The sequence below is a fragment of the Colias eurytheme genome, chromosome 13 (genome assembly GCF_061535395.1).
Source record: "Colias eurytheme isolate Ceu_HAF_F1 chromosome 13, ilColEury1 Martin Lab GWU primary, whole genome shotgun sequence".
Taxonomy (NCBI): domain Eukaryota; kingdom Metazoa; phylum Arthropoda; class Insecta; order Lepidoptera; family Pieridae; genus Colias; species Colias eurytheme.
The window spans coordinates 9,603,413-9,625,557 of record NC_142992.1 but is presented as its reverse complement, the minus strand read 5'-3'; the positions used below and the strand labels follow the sequence as shown (position 1 = coordinate 9,625,557).

The 22,145-nt window shown below is 36.3% G+C and overlaps 1 protein-coding gene across 2 annotated transcripts; it reads left to right on the top strand.

Moving 5' to 3' along the window:
- Positions 1-410: 410 nt before the first annotated feature.
- Positions 411-20,020, top strand: Zdhhc8 (zinc finger DHHC-type containing 8). 2 transcript variants are annotated; one of them, XM_090108394.1, is made up of 9 exons: positions 411-589; positions 1,072-1,190; positions 10,446-10,603; positions 11,020-11,192; positions 11,924-12,118; positions 12,697-12,865; positions 14,314-14,507; positions 14,956-15,114; positions 19,250-20,020. In XM_090108394.1, the coding sequence occupies exons 1-9, from the start codon at positions 498-500 to the stop codon at positions 19,629-19,631; spliced, it is 1,641 nt and encodes a 546-aa protein (XP_089964520.1). In that variant the 5' UTR covers positions 411-497; the 3' UTR covers positions 19,632-20,020. The 2 variants fall into 2 exon arrangements, with proteins under 2 accessions (XP_089964520.1, XP_089964521.1); XM_090108395.1 differs by having other exon boundaries at positions 18,963-19,365.
- The last annotated feature ends 2,125 nt before the right edge of the window (positions 20,021-22,145 follow it).

Sequence of the window (22,145 nt, the reverse complement as noted above, 5' to 3'; positions counted from 1 at the left end):
TATTTTGATACAGTTTTAGGTTTCTTGGACACAGATGAACACATCTGTGTCCATATTTAAATTTTTAGATCTAAGATTTATATGTACATATTGTAATAGTATTCATATTTTACTGGAGTACTGAGTACATTTCAGTATTTCAAATGCGTACTTTATCAAATAACATTAAACATGGACATATTTATTACATTTAGTACATAATATGAAAAACGGGGGGGGGGTATTAAATAAAATTTATAAATAAATAAAGCAATACACAGGAATACATATTTTTTGTCTCCAACACAGGTCTGCAAGCATGTAAAAAAAAACCTGCTTTTTCATTATCTGAATGGAATTGCAAATTATTTGAATAATCTGTTTCTAATCAAGATACGTCAAAGTCATTAATGCCACACAGATTTTCTATCTGTCACATTAATAGGCGCGGCCATGTTGGTCTGTAGTGAATAAAATTCATTTAATTATTGCTTTTAGGAAAATAAAATTGACACAATATGCCCAAATGCGACCTCAAAACGAGATACATCCCCGCGACATTCGCCTGGACATTACTGTTGGGCACGACGTCCCTGTTTTTTTATTATCCGTAAGTATACATTATGTTCGCAAGGTATGAATCTCTTAGATTTGACAACTTTCACATAAAGATTGTAGAATTGCTGCTATTAATATCCTCGGGCTACCTTTGCCCTATTTGACTTTACAAACACAGTTTTTGTGCTATTGCACCAGTTATTTTAATTGCGTGAAACTTAATTTAATTGTTTGTCAGCTAATTATTTACACTTTGTGAGACCACTTTAAAATTCGTATCAGATTGTTTTTATCCTTTTGTGTTTCATCAAACACTTTAGGTGCATATATATCTTTAAATGGTGTAAACAAAACCTTGTTCGTGATATGATTAAGCATTTGTGGTTACCATTTGATGCAAATTATCTTGTCAAATGAAGTTATATACTGATTTGCATACATGTACTGAGGTTTTGTTTGTGGTTTATCAATAGCAGTGTTTATAATCTATTCCTGTATATAGTTTAAGTTATTTTTTTTTAATTTATATTTCAGTTGCCAGTATTATCTCTACAAACACCCATGGGTGCCTGCATATCAAGGTGTCATAACATTTTTTGTTTTGGCCAATTTTACACTGGCCACTTTCATGGACCCGGGGGTGATACCAAAAGGTACGTTCATTGTAATTATACATTTCAAGTTTAATGTAAATATTCATACATAGGTATTATGATTGAGACCTTAGTTCATACATTGTTTGTATGGCCTTGGTCAATATGTACCTTAATTATTAAATTGTTTGCATGGAAATCACTGGTATTGATAATTTAAAAACAAATGGAATATAAAAAAGTATGTATTTATTTAATTTACACAATGTAGATACATTTTCATTCAAAAAATTAATCCAAATAAATTAGTGAGAAAATTGTATCTTACGCCCGACTGGATAAGAATGTTACATTCTTTTAACCCATTGACCACCGAGCGCCCCGATCGGGGCGCGACACAATAGATTATCTATTGTGTCTGTGATTCCGGGGACTGATGGATTAAGTATTTCATTATATTTTAAAGACTTTTTTAATGCTAATTACTTGATACAATGGTCTTGTGAACTCTTACAGGGCATTTTACCAATATTAAGTAATTTTAGTACTCTAATATAACAATAATATTTATTGACAGTTGTTCCTACAAACTCTGATATTAATCGCTCAATCCTTTTAGCTAATAATATGCATGATCTAAAGATCTTCTGTTTGATAGATAATTTTGACATTGAACAAAAATTGATTGCTCACCAATTGTAAAAATCGTATTACTTATATCCAAAACAAATTTATACTTTGTATAAATAAACTTTATCTATACTAATATTATAATGGTGAAGAGTTTGTTTGTTTGAACGCGCTAATCTCAGGATCTACTGGTCTGATTTGAAAAACTCTTTGGCTTTTAGTTAGCCCATTTATTGAGGAAGGCTATAGGATATATTATATCATTATGCTAAGACCAATAGGACCAGAGAAATGCGGGTAAAACCGCGAAGCGCAGCTAGTTTATGATAATATTCACATAGTATAAAAAATTAGCTTCACTAATCCAAGTCTATTATTAATTTATTAGTATGAAAATTTATGGTAATAAATAATCAATATTGTGAATCATATAATAAAGTGTTAATTAATTATCCAAACAATTATATTGTATCTATTAGCTTTATTTGACTGATCATCTCCTTGGTACAGTGAGCGTAGCACCAAGGGGTCCTGGGTTTGATTCCCGGTGGAGACGAAGAAAAAAAAATGTCTCGGTCTGATAGGACACAGAAGGCTGATCACCTACTTGTCCCTAAGGAAAATAAATCAGTGAAACAGATGTATAATGCATCTGCCCCTTACCCCACTAGAGGACATGGGACTTCACACTTTTATTAGCTTTTATTTGTTTTCAAAATATTATCATGCAATATTGGATATTTGCTAATATTTGAAATTTTCAGTTCAATTTTAACCGTAATTCAATTTTAAGAATTGTATTTATAGGATTGCCAATTGATTATAAAGATGAATAAACAATTACGAGAAGTAACAGCCAGGATAAAAAAGTGACACGTTTCTTATCCACAAGTGCTACCAAACAGCATAATATAAGCTTTGAAACTATTGATCCAAAAACTAACCTGCGGAAACTGCACAAATGTAAACAAAAGAGACCTGTGTCTATTTGCATCCATGCATGATTTAATTGTGTTGTAAAGCTCCAATTTGCACATTCAATATAGCAGTTGAGCAGTCAACAGTGTAAAGTTTAAATTGACTTTGCTTCTCTAGTGTTAATTTTGTTTTGTTGACGTACAAAGACCTCTCGATGTTCACAATTGAAAGAGATTTTTTACGGATGTGTTTAATTTGTAGAGTAATTTTAAAATTACCTCAATTATACTTTCTTTTTACGTAAAGGGAAAGTTTTTATCACCTTTCTTAATGTTTCTATCTTTATTAATTATTTTTAAAAATCATTTTTGAAGCTATATTTGTGAGGAATATAGAAAGTAGAAACCCATTAGGTATATATTTTACAATTCGATTTAATCACGTGGTTTTTAATTGGACAGGACATTAACTAACCAGTGTTATAACCGCCATAAAGTTTCTTAATTAGGTATATTCATAAAAACAATGATTAAATAGTACGTAATTAAAAAAAAATGTTATAAACTCAGGTAAAACAAGTACAGGGCAAATATATTTTGTTTATTTTCCGAAATCTTATTTTAACCTTGTCCGTCGATCTATATAGAATATAAAATACTTATTGCGAATATTTTCAACTCTTTTAACTCTTAAAATACGTCACAGTTTTATCCACACAAGCAAACTTATTGCAGAAGTACTTTTAATTGGTTCAATAATATAAAAACTGATAGTACAGTTTGGAAAAACAGTTTTTGTACAATATACGTAAGTGAAATAAGTTGGAGGCCTAAACTCAAACTCAAATTATTTTATCTGGAAAAAAGTGAGAAGCGTTACGAGGTCGAGGTTATAATTTGTCCTCATAAAACTAATCCAATTGTTCATTGCTGATCATTTCAGTTTAAGCCTAAGCCGAATTTATTGCATAATTCGTTCACTATTATCGTAAGAACTAAATAGCTTAACCAAAAAAAGTAAGAAATGTGAGTATTTTCACGTTATTTCAAAATACATAATATGTTCTCTATACCATTAAAACTTCGAAACTCGATGAAAATACTTAAGCGACATTTTTTTATAGGAATTTCTTTCATAAGTATGATTTTTTGCCTACAGTTGACACGCACTTTTTTACCCTCAAGAAAAATAAATTTGTACAACCGGCAAGGCGAATTAGCAAAGCATTTATCACGTAATAATAAAAAAATACTATGACAAATTTTAACGAAACGTGACTTCAAACCCTGCAATTTAGATCCTTTGAAATTTCGATAGAATTCGATCCTATAGCGGAGGTCGAGTTCCCTAACAAGTACCCTCAGAATTTGGTCACCTTCAATTAGCTAATTACACGGTCCCATTAATTAGATGGAATTTGTATAAGAATCGCATTTTATCAGTGTATTGACGTAATACGGATTTAAGGCGGGGTATATTGCGATATAAATATTGTGGGTCATATTGAAATATTTGTTTTGTGTATTTGTAACTGTGTGGCGTAGAGTTTGTCCACTTTACGTGACTATTATTTAGTAGAGAGCTAAAGATCAGAATATTACCAATCTAATCATTGCGTTCGATTTCAATATTCGGCATGATATTTACAAAATAATGTATTAATCAAAGAAGAATTTACCAGTCTGAAAGTATATACAGACGGATTTGAACAATTCGGATTTATATATCCAACTAGAGGTCCGCCCCGGCTTCGCTCGTGGTACATATTATTATTTCGCAATAAAGGGTAGCCTTATAGCCTATGTCCTTTCTCGGGTATCAAAATATCTCCATACCAAATTTCATGCAAATTGGTTCAGTATTTTAGGCGTGATTGAGTAACAGACAGACAGAGTTACTTTCGCATTTATAATATTATATGGATTAATTAATCTTATATCTTATATACTCAATGGTCGCGCCAATATAAAAATATACGTAAATATATTCTCGATATGAAAGTGGACTGTATTCAGATCTACGTGGTGTTAGCAAAGAGGGATAGACAGGATACACACGGCACGTACCTCGTCGGAGGGAGTAGCGTCCAGAACACACGCGCCGCCACGCGGTCAGGGTCCTCCAGCTCGCGGCGGGCAAGAACGGCGTCCAGTCCCACACTCCACACAAACACACACGCGGCGGTGAGCGCGACCAAGGGCCGGGGCACGGGATACCCCGGTGATGTTACAAGGGCACAATGCCTGATGATCTAGAGAGCCTCGTGGAAGCTCTCCGGCGGTGGCCGAGTCCCGAACCTCGCGAAGGCACGGAGCGAACCCGACTGACAAATCTTTTGTATTATTATTATTATTATTTATGTTTTTTTGTATTTTATAAGTTCTCTCATAATCGAGGACTCGAACATTTTGCGGGCTTTTGGCCAAACAAAGATGCCTATACAAGCTTATATTTAATGGGTGGGACAAACAGACAAACTTAATTAATCTAAAGATAAAAATTTGCGAACTATACGGCACGTGTTTAAAATAACGGCCTTTTGTAAAAGAATATGTGTGTTACTATGAATGCTTAATGTTTTGAGGCTTAAGTGAAGTGATTTTGGTATGATTCCTGTAGTGGAGATAACTATTGGGACCGTTTTGACTGTACTGACTCGCCATTGAGTTTTTATTTCAATGGAGAGATCAGTATACTTAGCAATTTTGTTGGAGAATGTGGATGTTAGGTTGTGTGTATTAGGGATAGCGATATCTATTAAATATACAACTTTGTTTCGTTTATCTAGGAGGGTAATATCAGGTCTATTGCTTTGTATTGTTTTATCCGTGATAATGGTTCTGTCCCAGTAGAGTTTGTAGTTTGTGGAATCTAGAATTATTTTAGGGGTGTATTTATAGTAAGATACTTTTTCGGTGATGAGATTATATTTGATGGCCAGATATTGATGTATTATAGACGCGACTTGGTCGTGCCTATGCTTGTAGTCTGTCTGAGCAAGCGACCTGCAAGCACCTGTAATGTGCTGGATTGTTTCGGATGCGCTGTGACATTGTCTACATTGGTCTGTAACTAAATTTGGGTCTTTCCGTATGAACTTCCTATAGTTTCTCGTATCAATTATTTGGTCTTGTATGGCAATCATAAAACCTTCTGTCTCTGGAAACAACTCGCCGCGTTTGAGCCATGTGTTCGATGCCAGCTTGTCGATGTCAGTATTCATCAAATCGCGTCGGTGTCTGCCATGTAGGGATTTCTGTAGCCATGCATCTATTTTCTCTTGTGGTTTTCTAATTTTTTCATTTTTTTGGGTACTTCTGTCTGATAGGTTTAGAGGTGTGAGTTTTTTGTCGGTGTGAGAGATAGCCTTGTGCAGTTTGGAATCTAAGGTTTTATTGTGAAAGTATGACCGTAAATTAGTAATAATTTTATTATGTAGGTTTTGTATATCGATAATACCCCGTCCTCCTTCGGCTCTAGGTAGCGTCAGACGTTCTATTGCAGATCTTGGATGGTGTTTACGGTATTTAGTGCTTAAAGTATTTATAATTCGTTGAAGCTTTATTAGTTGTGTTTGAGACCAGTTAATTGTTCCAAAAGAGTAAGTTAATATAGGTATAGCAAAGGAGTTAATGGCTTTGACAATATTTTTAGCGTTAAGATGTGTGTTCAATATTTTATGTAATCTAGCTCTAAAGCATTTTTCAATTTCGATTTTAACCTGTTTATGGAGAATATTTTGATTTTGGTAGAAGCCTAGATATTTATATCCTATTTGGTTGTCTACTGGCTGGATAACTTCGTCATTATGTAAAGTGTATGAATTCGATTCTAATTTACCTCGTTTAACACTCTGTATCTTACATTTATCAATACCGAAATTCATCTGTATGTCGGAAGAGAAAACTTGCGTTATATCTGCTAATTTGTTGATTTCAGCTAAATTTGAAGCGTATAATTTTATGTCATCCATGTACATTAAATGTGTAAGTGTGAATTGATTATTGTTATATTTTAAACGGAAACCTACATTAGCCTTGTTTAATAAATTAGAAAGCGGATTTAATGCTAAACAAAACCAAAGAGGGCTAAGAGCATCCCCTTGAAATATACCACGGCGAATACTTATGGGCGCTGTTTCTGTAAATTTAGTTTGTGTGTGGAGTCTTAAAACTGTCTGCCAATTATTCATAATGGTTCGTAAAAAATTTATAAGTGTAGGATCTATTTTGTAGTGTTCGAGTATATATATAAGCCAACTGTGGGGGACCGAGTCAAATGCCTTTTGGTAATCTATGTACATTGTATATATATTTCTTTTCTTGTTGTATGCCTGCTTTGAAACCACTGAATCAATAACAAGCTGTTCTTTACATCCCTGAGTCCTTTTACGACATCCTTTCTGCTCTTCTGCTATTATGCTATATTTTTCTAGGTGCTGATACATTATTTGACTTATACATGAAGTGATAATTTTGTATATATTTTGTAGGCATGTGATTGGTCTGTATTTTGCGGGATTTTTTGGGTCTGATTTGTCTTTAGGTATCATGACGGTTATTCCTTGAGTAATATATTTAGGCATTGATTCGGGTGATTTAATAAAAGTGTTTATATGAGTTAATAACAAATGGTGGACGGCAGTAAATTTTTTATACCAGTAATTGTGTAACTTATCAGATCCAGTAGCTTTCCAATTGTGTGTCTTTCCTATGACAGACCGAAACAATTCAATAGAGACATCTTCATATTTCATGTCTAATACGTCGGTAAGACTGTCTTTTTCATCTTTAATCCATTCTGCGGGGTTGTGTTGAATTGGTTTCGCCCAAATATTTGACCAGAAACCATGGACATCTTCAGGATTCGGTAGTTCATCTAACTCGTCGCGTGGCTCTGAAGAAGATTGATTAAAGTTCCTGTAGAAAGATTTTTCATTCATAGTGAAATGGGTATTTTGAGATTTCCTCAGTGTAGTTTGCTTATACCTACGTAGCCTATTGGACAGAGCGCTAAGTTTCTGCTTCAGAGTATCTAAGAAATGTGAAAGATCTGTATTTTCATTTTCATGCTGAGAGTGAATTTTATAGTTGCGTTTAATCGATTCAATATGTCTTTTTAATCTTGGGCTGCTGTTTCCTTTAATGTATTCGGTGAGTCGGCCAATTTTAACTCGGAAGTCTTCAATTCTTTTTTCCAATCTAACCTGCCAGAGTGGAGTTTTATGCTTATGTGGTGTATGAATGGGGTTATTAATAATTTTCGATCCATTGTGTGTAGCGGCTGTGTATGCTGCGGAGTAGATAATTTCTTGGAGGTTGGGAAAGTCTGTATCCTGTCGACAGTACTTAGGTAGTATGGTGTGATTAATGAAGTTGACTAAATGAGCTAGTTTTTTGGTTATTTTTTGCTTAGGGATTGATGGTCTTTGTGTAGGGTCAGTGTTTTTAAATATATCTAAAGTATTTATAAAAGTATTTTCAACATCTGAAGAAACAAACATTGAAGTTTCTTTATGGGCCTCCGCTTCATTTTCTGCGAGTAAATTGCGAGAAAGAATTGTTTCATCATTTGTTAAAACTCCTTCAATACTAGCAGCTGTATTAATATATTGATAGGAAACTGGTGTTTCATTAGTGATTTCATCTTGTTCGTGTTGTTGCTCAAGATGCAAAAGTGTACTAGCTACTTCGTTTCTTATTTCTTGCAATCGGGTATCAGATATGAGTTTGTTATTAATTATGACTCTACGTTGATCAGATATACGTTGTTCGGATACATGCGAAATATTAGGATGTTTAGATATTACAGCTTGATGCAGAGGTTGAATGTAAGACGTTCTATTGGTTTCTAAATTAGTGATTGCATAGTAATGATACATTATACTTTCGTTTATTGCATTTGACCATCTCATTCTTTGACCTGAGTTCTCTCTGTTAAGTGAAACGGGATTAGCTGGAGTAGTAGAATTGTTTTGACTTGATAAAAATACTTCAACCTCTCTACGGATTTCCTGTACTTTATTTTGATTAAGTAAGTTGTTGCGTATAATAGCTCGGCGTTGGTCGCCTATACGTTGTCTGCTGACTTGCATTTGTGGGAACTGTTGTATGAATGATGTGTGTAATGCTGGTAAATATGTGTTCGTATCAGATTCTAATAAAGTAAGAGTAAAATATGTGCGCAAGATAAAGATATTCATTTCATCTGTCCATTTCTTGCGGGCACGTTTTTCAACGTTGGTGGGTGCAGGTATTTCGGCACAGGTTGCCTCCTGCACAACATCCTCGGTTGTTATAGAACTTGAATAGTTAGATGAGCATGATGAGGGTGAAAGATGATTGGTATAAGAGATTGGGGATGATTGGAGGGAGGAAAATAAGGATTTTGGGGATGATGCAGATGATGAGGGATTTTCATTTGTTGTGTTGTTACGGAGAGGGCTTCTCCTGTTCAGCCCCCTGTCGCCGATGGATCGCATGCTGTCACGTCCAGCATCGGCTCCAGACGCGCCCCGACGCCCTCCGGGCAGCGACCGTAGGTTATATCTTTGTCTGCCTCCTACCTCCTCCATTTTTTACATTGTGTTCCCACGAGTAGCTAGGGACGATCGGTCCACCACGGCAGAGCCCCGCGTTCACCGTGGCAAGGGTAATTTAAACCGGATTTCCCCTGGTCTCCGGAGTTCGCAAACTAGCGACTAAGCTCCCCTTAGCCATGCATCCTTCGGCGCTTGCTGTTCCACCTTGGATTGGGCTGTATCTCGCTTGGTCTGGTTTCTCGTCTTGGGCCTATCCGGCATGAGTAGCTCTACCGGCTTAGCCCCGAGAGTCATTGAAACACACAAGCCCCATCACGTCGTCAACGTAGAGATACGGTGATGGGGTTATTATTATTATTATTATATATAAAAATGAATCGCAAAATGTGTTGGTAAGCGCATAACTCGAGAACGGCTGAACCGATTTCGATAATTCTTTTTTTATTATATTCCTTGAAGTACGAGGATGGTTTTTATGTAAATTTGTACCACGGGCGAAGCCGGGGCGGACCGCTAGTCTTATATATAAAAATGAATCGCAAAATGTGTTGGTAAGCGCATAACTCGAGAACGGCTGAACCGATTTCGATAATTCTTTTTTTATTATATTCCTTGAAGTACGAGGATGGTTTTTATGTAGAGAAAACGTAAATATGTACCACGGGCGAAGCCGGGGCGGACCGCTAGTCTTATATATAAAAATGAATCGCAAAATGTGTTGGTAAGCGCATAACTCGAGAACGGCTGAACCGATTTCGATAATTCTTTTTTTATTATATTCCTTGAAGTACGAGGATGGTTTTTATGTAGAGAAAACGTAAACATATACCACGGGCGAAGCCGGGGCGGACCGCTAGTTATGAATAAAAACTTGGATTTGTTTAGTCAGTGGAAAAACTTCAACTAGGGCCGCACTAACACTCAACATTTAGAATATGGTGCCTAAAATTTGCGTCTTTCAGTCCAACGTAATATACAGGCACGTTATTAGTATTTTTTTGTAAGTACTTTATCATTAAAAATCAAAAATTCTAACACCATCCATACCTAAATTTAATCGTATTTATCTGTTGATGGAACTTTACCATTAACAAAAAATACTACCAGCCTGACATGTTCCGGGGTTTTCTCAATAGAATTGTACCATGGACAAAATAAATAAAATATTATATATATTTCGCTTTATTCTTCACTAAAATCATAGCATAGACAACAAATGATTCCAGCCCCACCTGACGAAGACCGCGAGGACGACTTCCGCGCGCCGCTGTACCGCAGCGTGGAGATAAACGGGATAACCGTGCGCATGAAGTGGTGCGTCACGTGCAAGTTCTACCGCCCGCCGCGGTGCTCGCACTGCTCTGTGTGCAATCATTGTATAGAGGTTAGTCTATGGTCCAATCATTGTACTATATTATACACGAACCTCTAGGTTCGTGTATAATATATTATATAGTGTAGTAGGCTCTAGGCGCGGTCGTGGCCTAAATTTTGGGGGTAGTGAGTCCGTCAATTAGACTTTATTACCAGAGTACACAATTTTATTACTTTAGAAGTATTCCACTTTATTGACGAAAATTATGGGCAGAAAATAATGTTGAAAATAAACAGTTGAGAGAATTACTTTACGAATATTTATCATCGATAACTATTATTTTTATTCCAATGGATTATAATTTATAATGGTCGAGAATTATATTATACTGACATTTAAACTGAACTGCTTTTTCTGTTGTAAGATCTATTTCTAAAATAATGTATCTAATCACATAATATAATCTTTCGTTCTTTTCTTTCCAGACATTCGACCACCACTGCCCATGGGTGAACAACTGTATAGGTCGACGGAACTATAGGTTCTTCTTCTTCTTTCTAATATCGCTCTCAATACACATGCTGAGCATATTTGGCCTCAGCTTATACTACATTATGAACAACAACAAAACATTGACACAGGTCGAGCCTATAGTGTCGTATCCTTTTTACAAACGATCTAGTTTTATAAAGTATATACTTTTAAATATATTCATACATATTTTTGTGGCAAAAATAAGCTACGGGTTGGGAGCAAAATAAGCATTTTTCTATTCCAGAAAAATTTGCTATACAGAAAATACTAATTACTTTTCTGTGAAAACTTACAGCCAATTTCTTATCGTTACCATCTTTTGTTCTACCCAAAAAGTGATTTATGAAATATTAATATTTATTCTCGCCAATACAACATAGTAAAGTTATTTTAAAAATTAGCCAGGCTTAGACTTTAATGCCTCATTAAGACTAAGATTTAGTCATTCAAACGAAGCCATAATAACTTTATTACATGGGATTATCTCCATTCATAATGTATTAGACTTGTTACAATTTAGCTCTAATCCCGAATGAATAATCGAATTAAAAGTAGACTAGAATGTATCGAATAATAACTTGAACTGTACTTAAATACTTTTTTAGAATTGGATAATTTAAAAATCAAGAGAAAAGAATTCAAAGTGAATTTAAACATTTTTCCAAAATATTGTTTATGTAATGTGGGATAATCGTATAACATAATATACATAAAACTTCGCATCTAGAACTATACGGTACTCTTACATGCTTATTTCAAAAGAGGAACCTTACAATTTGATTTCTGTTTAATAATTAGTAGTTCTACTACATAAATTAGCAAAATTACCCCAATAACCTTAACCGAAAACATCAGAATGGTGATTATGGGCATAATAGCGTTATTAGCTATACCCATATTCGGTCTGACCGGCTTCCACATGGTGCTTGTGTCCCGGGGGCGCACCACGAACGAGCAGGTCACGGGCAAGTTCACGGGCGGGTACAACCCCTTCTCGAAGGGTTGCTGGTCCAATTGCTGTTACACGCAGTTTGGTCCGCAGTATCCTAGGTAAGTTGGGGTTTTGATAAGTTTGTGACCTTTCCTGCGAAACAACGATACAAGGAGCTTTCCATGGTATTGGAAGTCAAAATCAATTAGTAATTTTTCGAGTCCTTGCTACTTTTTTTATCGTAACGTTCAATGTAACATTAATGCTTTTTTATTAGGTTGTTTAAACGAAGTAATAATTATGATGCTCACTGAAGTGGAAGGAAAGAAAGCTCGAAAAGTTAGTAATTCTATTTTTATATTATTATGATTGGTATGAACAATAGTAACTTACTTCTAGTCGTGGTATAAATCTTGCTTTTGAAGAGCTTACTCATTTATAATATTGATGTATAAACATTTTTTGTCACAGTACCATCTATCATAAAGTTGTAATTACTGTTCATTAATGTAACAAATAACTGTATTTATTTGTCAAAGAAACCCACTTTCCAGCCTAGTCCTTCTATCTCTATTATGCACTGTGCATAATAGATATGAAACGATTGACATTCAACCTTCTCCGACGATCAAAGAACATATAGCACTGATATACAACAGTTATAACACACTTCTTACCAATTAATCACCGATTTCAGCCTAGCCCGACCCTCAAAGTACATGTACAAGGGTGGGAAGAAGCGTCGCGACGGTTCCTCAAGTATGGGCGTGGCCACGATAGCGGCCGGCGCCGCGCAGGTAAAGACGTACACCGCGGACAACGGCGCCGCGCACCGCCCGTTGGGTGCCCACGCGCATTACAATAAGGTGAGGGCCAGACTTGCTTGATGCTTGGTGGGAGGGGGGGGGAGGATTTGGGGCTTTGATGTTTGGAGGGGGTGGGGATTATAGAGGATGGTCTATAAAAAGGAGTAGGAATTTGTACAGGGTGGGCTATTTTTTAAAGTTTGAGGTTTGGTGGGGGGTGGCTTTACAGGTGGTCTTTAAAAGTTGAAATATATGGGGGTAGTAATGAAATTGGAAAGTTCTGGGGTTTTCTGTAAGCTGTTTAAGGATGAATTAATAGATCTAATGTAATATTTTATCTAATGTAATAAATATTGTAAAATAATAATAAAAAAAAATTGGTAGGGGATATCATTGTAATGTTTATGATTTCGATGTTATTGTGGTGATAAATGAAGCATTGTTGTTTCATTTTTTTAAATATGTACTATCAATTAGTAAACCCATCTATCAGCGATAAGATCATAATATATTATAATGACAAAAATATATTATGTACATTTGAATAATGACCTCCAAACATCAAAGATTCCAAACAGATATAGCTAATGTCCACTGATACATTTTTTGTAAATAATGACTCTAATTCTATTGGTGGCTATTAGCGTATAAGGTTTTTGTTAGTAAAGTGGTTATAATATAAAATAATCTTATCTAAATGTGTTTAAAGTGACCACATTATTACTAAAAATCTATATTTTCCATTACGTATATTTTCACAGCTAGTATCTCGTATATCCAATTGAAGAATAAAGAAATTGGACACCCAGGACAATCCATAGAAAACTATTTTATAAAACCTTATCCTAAATTATGTCATAGACAAACCATAGAATACCTGTTAACATAACCAACCTAAATAAATTTCAAACCATAGACATTATTCACAAGCTAAGTAGTATTTTTTATTTGCTCAAAATAGTACAACTCCATCTAGTGTCCAATAGATTTCATGCTTGTAGAGCGATTACATACCTTCAATTCACTGCCATAAAGTTTATTTTTCTATGCACAATTTCTTGTAATATATGGTGAATTGAAGACATGCCGTATGTCTGGCTCTCCAGTGTTCAAAAGATGTATGTTTGTTTCAAAGCAATTTAATTATTATACCTAAATGTTTATTAAATTTATTAAACAACAGATTTTTATAGAAAGAGAATATTATGGAACTTGGATTTAATAACTTTATTTTTTTAAATGAATAATTGGTCTATAAAAAAATTTTCCTCGTTGAATACAAGTACACAAAATCAGCTGCTATAAATTTCTATAATTGTTTAAGATCATATAAAATTATTTTCATTACAGATGGTTTTTTAGATTATTTCGTCGAATGGATTATTAAGATTTAATGTGTCTGATTTTATCAATGTTTACTTTCTAGAGCGACGTGCGCAGCCGGTATATAACCACTCTAAGATCTGTACTATTATGTAATGTCCCATAAATACGAGCCCCGTTTGCAGCTGTCCCCCGGGCGGGAGGAACACGAGGGCGAGATGGAGGGCCCCGGGGCTTCGCAGTCGGCGGACTGCGAGCCGACGCCTCCGCCCCTGCAGCGGCGGGGCTCCTCCACGAACCTGTTCCCGGAGCCCCACCACCACCTGCCGCCAAGGCCGCACCACTACCCGCGGCTCAGTCCGCTCTCGAGGAATACTAGGTGAGCGTTTTAGTGGGTTTTTTGTTGGTTTGATGATGTGAGGTTAGAAATAGACGTGCTTGTTCGCGGTGGTGCTATTCATTTGCAGTTTTTTTTGCAATGTTGCTCAATATGGCTTTTTCATTCTTTAAACAGTTAGGACAAATTATTAAATTTTAGATGGACAGTTCGAAGAATTTAAATAAGTTGAGGAATATTTTTTATCAATCAATTTTAGTTACCAATTTTATAACAAACAAATCATTTTTTCATGAACGGCGAATATCACTTTAACGTGAACCATACTTAATGCTAACTTTTTTTTATGATCGGCTCCTTGACTCCAATTTGGTCTTGGCTGTTACTTATAACTTATGTACGAAAACGGTAACTATTTTTTTTGGTACAACATTTATTTATTTATCTATTTAGTCAAATGAGAGTTTTAAATGAACATTTGGTTCGCCAGTCACGGCGGCACAACGACGTCCGGCTACCGCGTGGTGATGGAGCCGCTGCGGTACGACACAGGCGCCAACGGCGGCGCTCGGCCTTCGCCCACCATGCAGCAGCGGATCAAAGCGCTGGGCGTGCCCACACCGCTCGCGCTCAGTAGCCCCGTGCGCAGGTATGTGGCAGTGTGACGTCATCGTGACGTCATCTTGACGTGAGGTCTGCGTGACGTCATTGAGACGTGAGCGTGTGCGGTGGGAGCGTACGTGTGTGCGGCGTGACGTCATCGGACCATTGCGCGCGTGCAGCGGGAGCGTGACGTCATTGAGACGTGAACGTGTATGAAAGGGACGTTACTGGCCGAGGTGCGTATGAAAAGTGAGCGTACGTTGGGCAAGAGTGCATGTGCAGCGCGACGTTGCCGGACCGTGCAAGGTGCGTGTGAAACATGACACTAGTTAGTTAAGGTTTGTGTGCTTACACTTAGCGCAGCTGGATGCAGGGTTATATGTGGAGTGTGGGCGACAGCGTGACGTCATCGGACGCAGTTAAATGCATGCAGAAGCAGCTGCTCAATATAAATTGTTTTTTTACAATATAATTTATTGTATAGGTTTGTATGGATTGACAAACGAAAATAAATCTTTGACAAAATTGTGATTTTAAATGGGTATACGTTGTTTAATGAATCCATTCAATACGTATTTAAATCACAATTTTTTCTATAGCCATATAATATTCTTAAGAAAGTGTTATTTTATAAACTGTGTCAACACTATGCTTAAGCTCAAAATTGTTATACACTTAATTGGCCCAATATATATTTTATAAAGTATTCCCCATTTCATGGCCTCTTCCTATAGCATACAACTGCCTTACGAAGTTAAATTTTTTTGGGTATGGTGTCAGAATTCGAAAGGAAACAGTTACCGTTATATTTTAAATGTAAATATTAAATAATTTTGAAATAAAACTTCTTTAGGCGCGTTGAGAGTAAAATTTCAAGGTCGCGTCATAGCAATATCGTCACGTCATGTGACAATTGTATCTTTGAATCTTGCCAAAGAAGTTTCACTTCTGACACGTGTGCTCGGCAGACACGCTCTTTTTTATCAATGGTTTGTCAAGAAATCTATAAAATTTGACACGCCATAGACAAACTTCGTGAGACGGTTAATCCTAAAATGTTGTCAACACTAACTCCCGTCTGCATCGCTTACTTTTCAGTGTTAGATAGATTTATTATTTGCATGTAAAATTGTTTGCATCATGGGTAGTTTTGGTTATTAACTGTATACATTTTTCGCTTGGGACGGGGACATTGGATCTTGTACAAAGTATCCTTATGGTACTACAAATTTTTTATGGTAGAACCCTTGCATTTCATTTAGTAGCATTATTTACCAACACTTGTATAATATGTTTCAGTAATCCTCTTCTGATGTTTAAAAACCCTTAGTTTTTATTTAGTCTATTTTCTGTGTTCAATCTCTCTAGAATTCCAAAATGAAGTTTTTAAAGGTTTTAAATGAATTGCTATTGGGCATAAATGCTTGATTGAATATGGAATCGATTCTTTTATACCTTCATATTTCATCCCTTAAACAACATTACAAGCATTACAACAATTATTATTGAAGGGAAGAGAAAATGCATCTTCTTCATATAATCGTATAGTTTTAGTTTCTCATATGTTATTTAAAATATTGTTGATGGAAACTGAAAGCGAAAAGTTAAATTAGACTATCATTTTAAGGCGAACAATAGTTCGGTTTTAGTGAAGCCTTAAAATATGGGGATCTTAACAAAAATATTTTGTCCATTCAGTAGTACAATATAACAACGGACAAGTAATACAAGGTATTGATTATTTACTAAACGTCTTTTCAGTCCACCGTAATATGGGTATATGTAAGTTTAGATTGCATAGGCTAAACTCCATTTAAATATGTCCCATGAAATGCAAGGTGATAAGGGGGTACCGTTTTGGGCACTTTTATAACCGTGCTCATAACGTCGAAAATCGTAGACGCTATATCACAATGGGGCATGCTTGATTTTCCTTTTGCAGTATTTATATTGTTTACAAACTTAACAAATTATTATTTGGTTCATTAACGCTTTTAATATTCATTATGATGATATATTTATGTAATGTCTAATAATCTATTTGGTAATACAGTGTTTTTATGGTTGAATTGTAATGTTCGAAACTTTTGTTTTTAATTTGACCGTAAACGCAATGTACTTAGAGGACAGGCATAAATTTTTACTACACTCGATTCTATGAAGAAATAAAGACAGATTTTCAGATGGATACTTTTTGCCACGCAACTTTGAACTTTATATCGTGTGTATAAGGTTTATGTCTGTCCGAAGTTTATAGGTTTGTGGAATATGTATAAAGTGTAAGTTTACCGCTTACCGCGGCAGGTGGACGTAGCGCATAGAGCCGACGTGTGGACGGTAAATGTTTTGTTTGTTTGTGTGTCGTATGCGGGATGGAATGCGCTAGAGTTTTATTACGTCATCACCATTTTTCATGTCATCAAATGAGTTTTAAGTTGCAAAATGGAGCTCTATTTTGCTCTTTTTGCAATTTATTTGTAAATGAATAAGATATATTGAAATTATTTGAATATTTTACCTTACGGTCCGTTTCATTCGGATCAAATTTTTAACTAATAAATCATTCTTATGAAGTTGATTGTAAGATCTTGTATTTGTTTTATTATTAAATATCAATAGTCAATTACTAATGGAAGTACGCAGATATTTTGTTTTTATTACAGTCAAATCACGTCACAGTTTTCTTTCATCTCTTTTGGTAGTTTTTCTTATTATACTGAGATATTTTTTAATTGCACACTTTAGATGTGATTTTTTAGTTGAAATAAGACACATTGCACATATAAAAGCATATTCGATTTACAGCATGTAATGGATTTAGTTTTTTAAATAATGCATATTATATAACATATTTTTATTTTTTTATAAGGTACAAGAGCCCTTTGTATAGCAATTTATACTTTATTGCTATGTACATAGAGCTCAGTTTTACTGCAAGCATGTACGGTAGCGGGTGCAATATACAATGGCAGTTATTCTTTGGTTTATTTATTTTTTGCTCAAGGTTTATTTTTATAATTATCAATTATAAAGGTGTTTCCACACTGGTTTTACTTACTGCGATAATTTTATGTCCCAGTACATATTCTCGTTGTGTGGAAGTACCTTTATGATAACATACTTTCTCACTCTTATAATAGCAGTTAAGAGTGAGATAGCATGATTATTTTCAATTTAATGCGTAGATTTAGGTTCTAGTTTATGGGTTATTGACATTGTTATTTTAGAATTTTGCTCAACTACCCTCAAATCCCAGCCATTGTAGGCGCATCGGCTACGGTACACATCTTAAGGAGCATTTAAATTTATCTATAGAAATCATAGAAAAGTTGATAGAATAAGTGAATATTTAAACTAAGATGTGATATTTATAAATGCTCCTCGGTGCAATATTGGTTCACTGGAGTACATTTCTGCATGGATTTTTATTACTTAGTGTACAGTGAAAAGCACTTTGATTTATGTGGCCAAATTGCGAGGTATTTCTTTGTATTCTGATGATTTGTTTTACAAATATCCTTACTTTTTCTTGTTTTATTTTCGACTGACATGTTCAATTTATAGATATTTTCGTCAGGATACAAAGGTTAAGATGTAGCTTGCAAATCGTAGTTAGTGTATAGTTGGCATGGCGTTGGCATGCTCTCCGTAACCGCCGTTTCGACTCGGGCACGTTCAGAACAAGCTAGCTATTGGCCATACAGGTGCTGGTTTAATAATGTTTCCATTCCATAGTTTAGTCGAGGTATACGAGGTTGTTTCCGCTTGTAATTACCGCCATCCAGTAGTCGTTTAGTCCCCACGAGGCGCGGTGTTCGAGGCGGTTCGCTTTGCGCTGGACTCGTCCGCGTCGACGATCCGCAATGAACGATACATTTTCTTTTTTCCCTCTAGATTCGGCGAGCGCACGACGTCGACGTTTTCGGCGCAAAGCGAACTAGCCAAAAGCGTCCCCCCTCGAGGCCCCCGGGGATCGGACATTGTAGACCGGTGAACCGCGCGCCGTATAGTCTGTCAGCTCGTCGAAACGCGAAAGCGTAATCCGTTCTGAACGCGAGTCGAGGGGCGTCGGACGCTTCTCCCCGCAGCTCCCGTCTCCTTCTGTCCGTAGGCCGTACGATAATAGCGAGCGCTCGGACGAGCTCGCGCGATTAAACCCCTGACGTGAGCGCGGCGCACAGGTCCAACCCCGGCACGCCCACGCAGCCGCGCCGGCCCGACTTCATCGGCGTGCGCGCCTCGCCGCAGCGCCGCTTCCTGTCCGAGGGCGAGCTGCTGCAGGGCGCGCCCGACGACATCCGCGAGCTGGCGGCCTCGCCCCAGCGCGGCGGCTACCTGTGGGCGGACCGGCCGCACGTGCCGCACCCGCCGCACGTGCCGCACCACCCCGCGCCGTCCCCGCTGGCCCGCCGCCGCGCGCCGCACGCGCCGCACGTGCGGCCCGCGCGCCCGCTCTCGTTCGTGCGCGCGCTCGAGGTGCAGGAGCAGCTGGAGCGCGCGCCGCAGAGCGAGCCGCCCGACCGCGCCTCCGTGTACGACTGCAACTACGAGATCTCCGTGTGAACCCCCCCCCCCAGCCCGGTGTTATTCCAAAGACTTACGCACAATGAAACTCGACGCGGCCGCCGCGTCGGCGTTTCGCGAGATCGTGCCATACGACTCCGAGTTCCGAGCGATTCTGATGCGAATGTCGAATTACGTGTATGTATATTTGTGAGCGATCCGTGAGGGTGAATTCAGTTGTACATAGCCCCCCTCCCCCCGCGTTGTGACTCAAAGATGACATAATAATTTTTACAGTAGATCCGTTTAGAATAGACTGTGTGTATATTGTATTTATATTTATTAGGTTCGTTTCGCTTCGACCGTTTGAAATTATGCGACGGCATTCGACTGATTGTTTAGTTTGACGTGAACGATAGAGTTTTGACTGACCTCGAGACGATCGTGCTTCGCGATCAATGTCAATGTACCCGCATTATACAAAGAGTCGATTGTGACTCTATGTGAAAGGTCCATCTGACAAAGTTCGTATAGGTCACTCGTCCACCAATGAGTGATTCTTAAAGATATGTGCCAAATATTCCGTAGCGAAGGTAGATCAAAATAAACGATACTAGTTTATTTTGCTACATATAAAAGTAATTGATGGAAATTTTTAGATAGATGGCAATTTTTTTTATTAAATTTTATTATTTTCCTTATGAGTGCATTTAACGAAATCCAATGAATACAAATTAACAAATAGAATTAATTTTAATAATGATTGAATTTTTATCTGACTTTTTAGGTATATTTCAAACGGAATCTTAAATTTTCTTATTTACTGCATTGCTAGACGAAATATTTTATTTTATGTGGCATGAATGTTGTGCAATAGATATAAGATCTCAAAAGTACCGAATTCTGTTAACGGCCCACGGTAAGTACTTAGGATGTGTGACTTGAATGTAGATATGAATAATGTCGAAAAAGAGATATATGATTTATTGTAAAATTAATTAATGGTTTTAAAAAATAATACTGTAAGGTCAATATTTTTCAGTTAAATATATAAGAATAGTATTATTTGCATATTATTTTTCTATTATATAAAAAAGAATGAGTGAGTTTTATTACTTTTCAATACCATTATGACATTTTTTACCATAGTGACGTAGACCGGTGTGGTTAATATTGCAATAGGTTGTAAATAAGTATATTTATAAAGAATATATAATTATTGTAACAAGTGATTTATGCTATTGTAACTCGCTAGTGTACTATTTGTTACTTTGAAGTGAAACGTAGACAAAGTTTTCTATTGATTGTTCATAGCATAGACTGTATATACATTTATTTATAATAGAGTACGAAAACGTACAAGGGAGGACGAAATTAGATAGGGATCAGAAGTATTACATATATTATCACTATATTTATATGCCTTGGTAATGTACAGCAAAATCACCGTGTTAAAAGTGTCTAACGTTAAGTTTGTACATATTTAGTTTTAAGGCGAAACTTGTAAATGTGTTTTCGTTATGAATGTTACTATATGTAAAAATTGATGACGTTTGTTTATGGTGCGAGTAGACTTCCTTGTTTGACATATCAGTAGCGCGGTGTCAGTTAGCGTCGGTTCTAGTGTTGCCATTCCATAGCGAGTTTGTTTGAATAAAAGTACATTGCAATTAAGTTTTTAAACCAAAATCGCCGGTTCGATTTTTTTAATGGTTGTATGATGTAACATAATGACACTGAGCTATGACTTGAAATTATTTCTCTATGCCCACATTCCGTCTATTCTTTTGTCTATGCCACGCGAGTCACCGGGGTAATGTAACACAAAAGTTGCCACGCTTTACACCTCTTGAGTTTATTCCGCTACACGCGATTGTAACAATTCTTAACTTTATTAATTAATTCCAAAGATTGTTAATATTATTATCACGTTTTAATTGTACGTTTCTGTCTTCCGCAGTGTTTTGACCTCGCCTTGTGATTAAAGTAGTATCGGTGTAGACTTCGGCGTACTTAACTCTACGCATTTGTTATGTGTTAGCGAAATTTACGGAATGTCATGTAAATGACGCTTAAAACTGATTCAAGCTAGTCTTGTGGGACAGACCGTCGAGTTACCAAGAAATTAAATGTTGGTTGTGTAGCACGGACGGTGTATAAATGAAACACTTGAACAAAAAATATGGTACTTATAATATTTTTCATTATTGCGCTTTAAACAATAACCTGGCAATTTATACATATAAATTTTCATCAAAATTGTTGTTTATATTTGGTTGACTAACAAGTAACCAACGGAATGCAGTAGAAAGTTGTATAATTTAGATTTATTTTTTCAAAATATTACGATGACTATTGACTATACAGTCGCAAATCGTGCTATGTAACATACAGAGATTGTCAGCGACGCGTCTGGATCCCAAACGAAGGGCATGTTGTAAATCTTTAAATGTTGATTTAATTATAAATGTTTTGTATAGTAAGTTGTCCATTTAAGTTACAGATTAGGTTTAGTACCACGTTATTTAATAGCTCAAAGTGTGTTTGAATGAACGATTGGTTATTGCTCTGTAC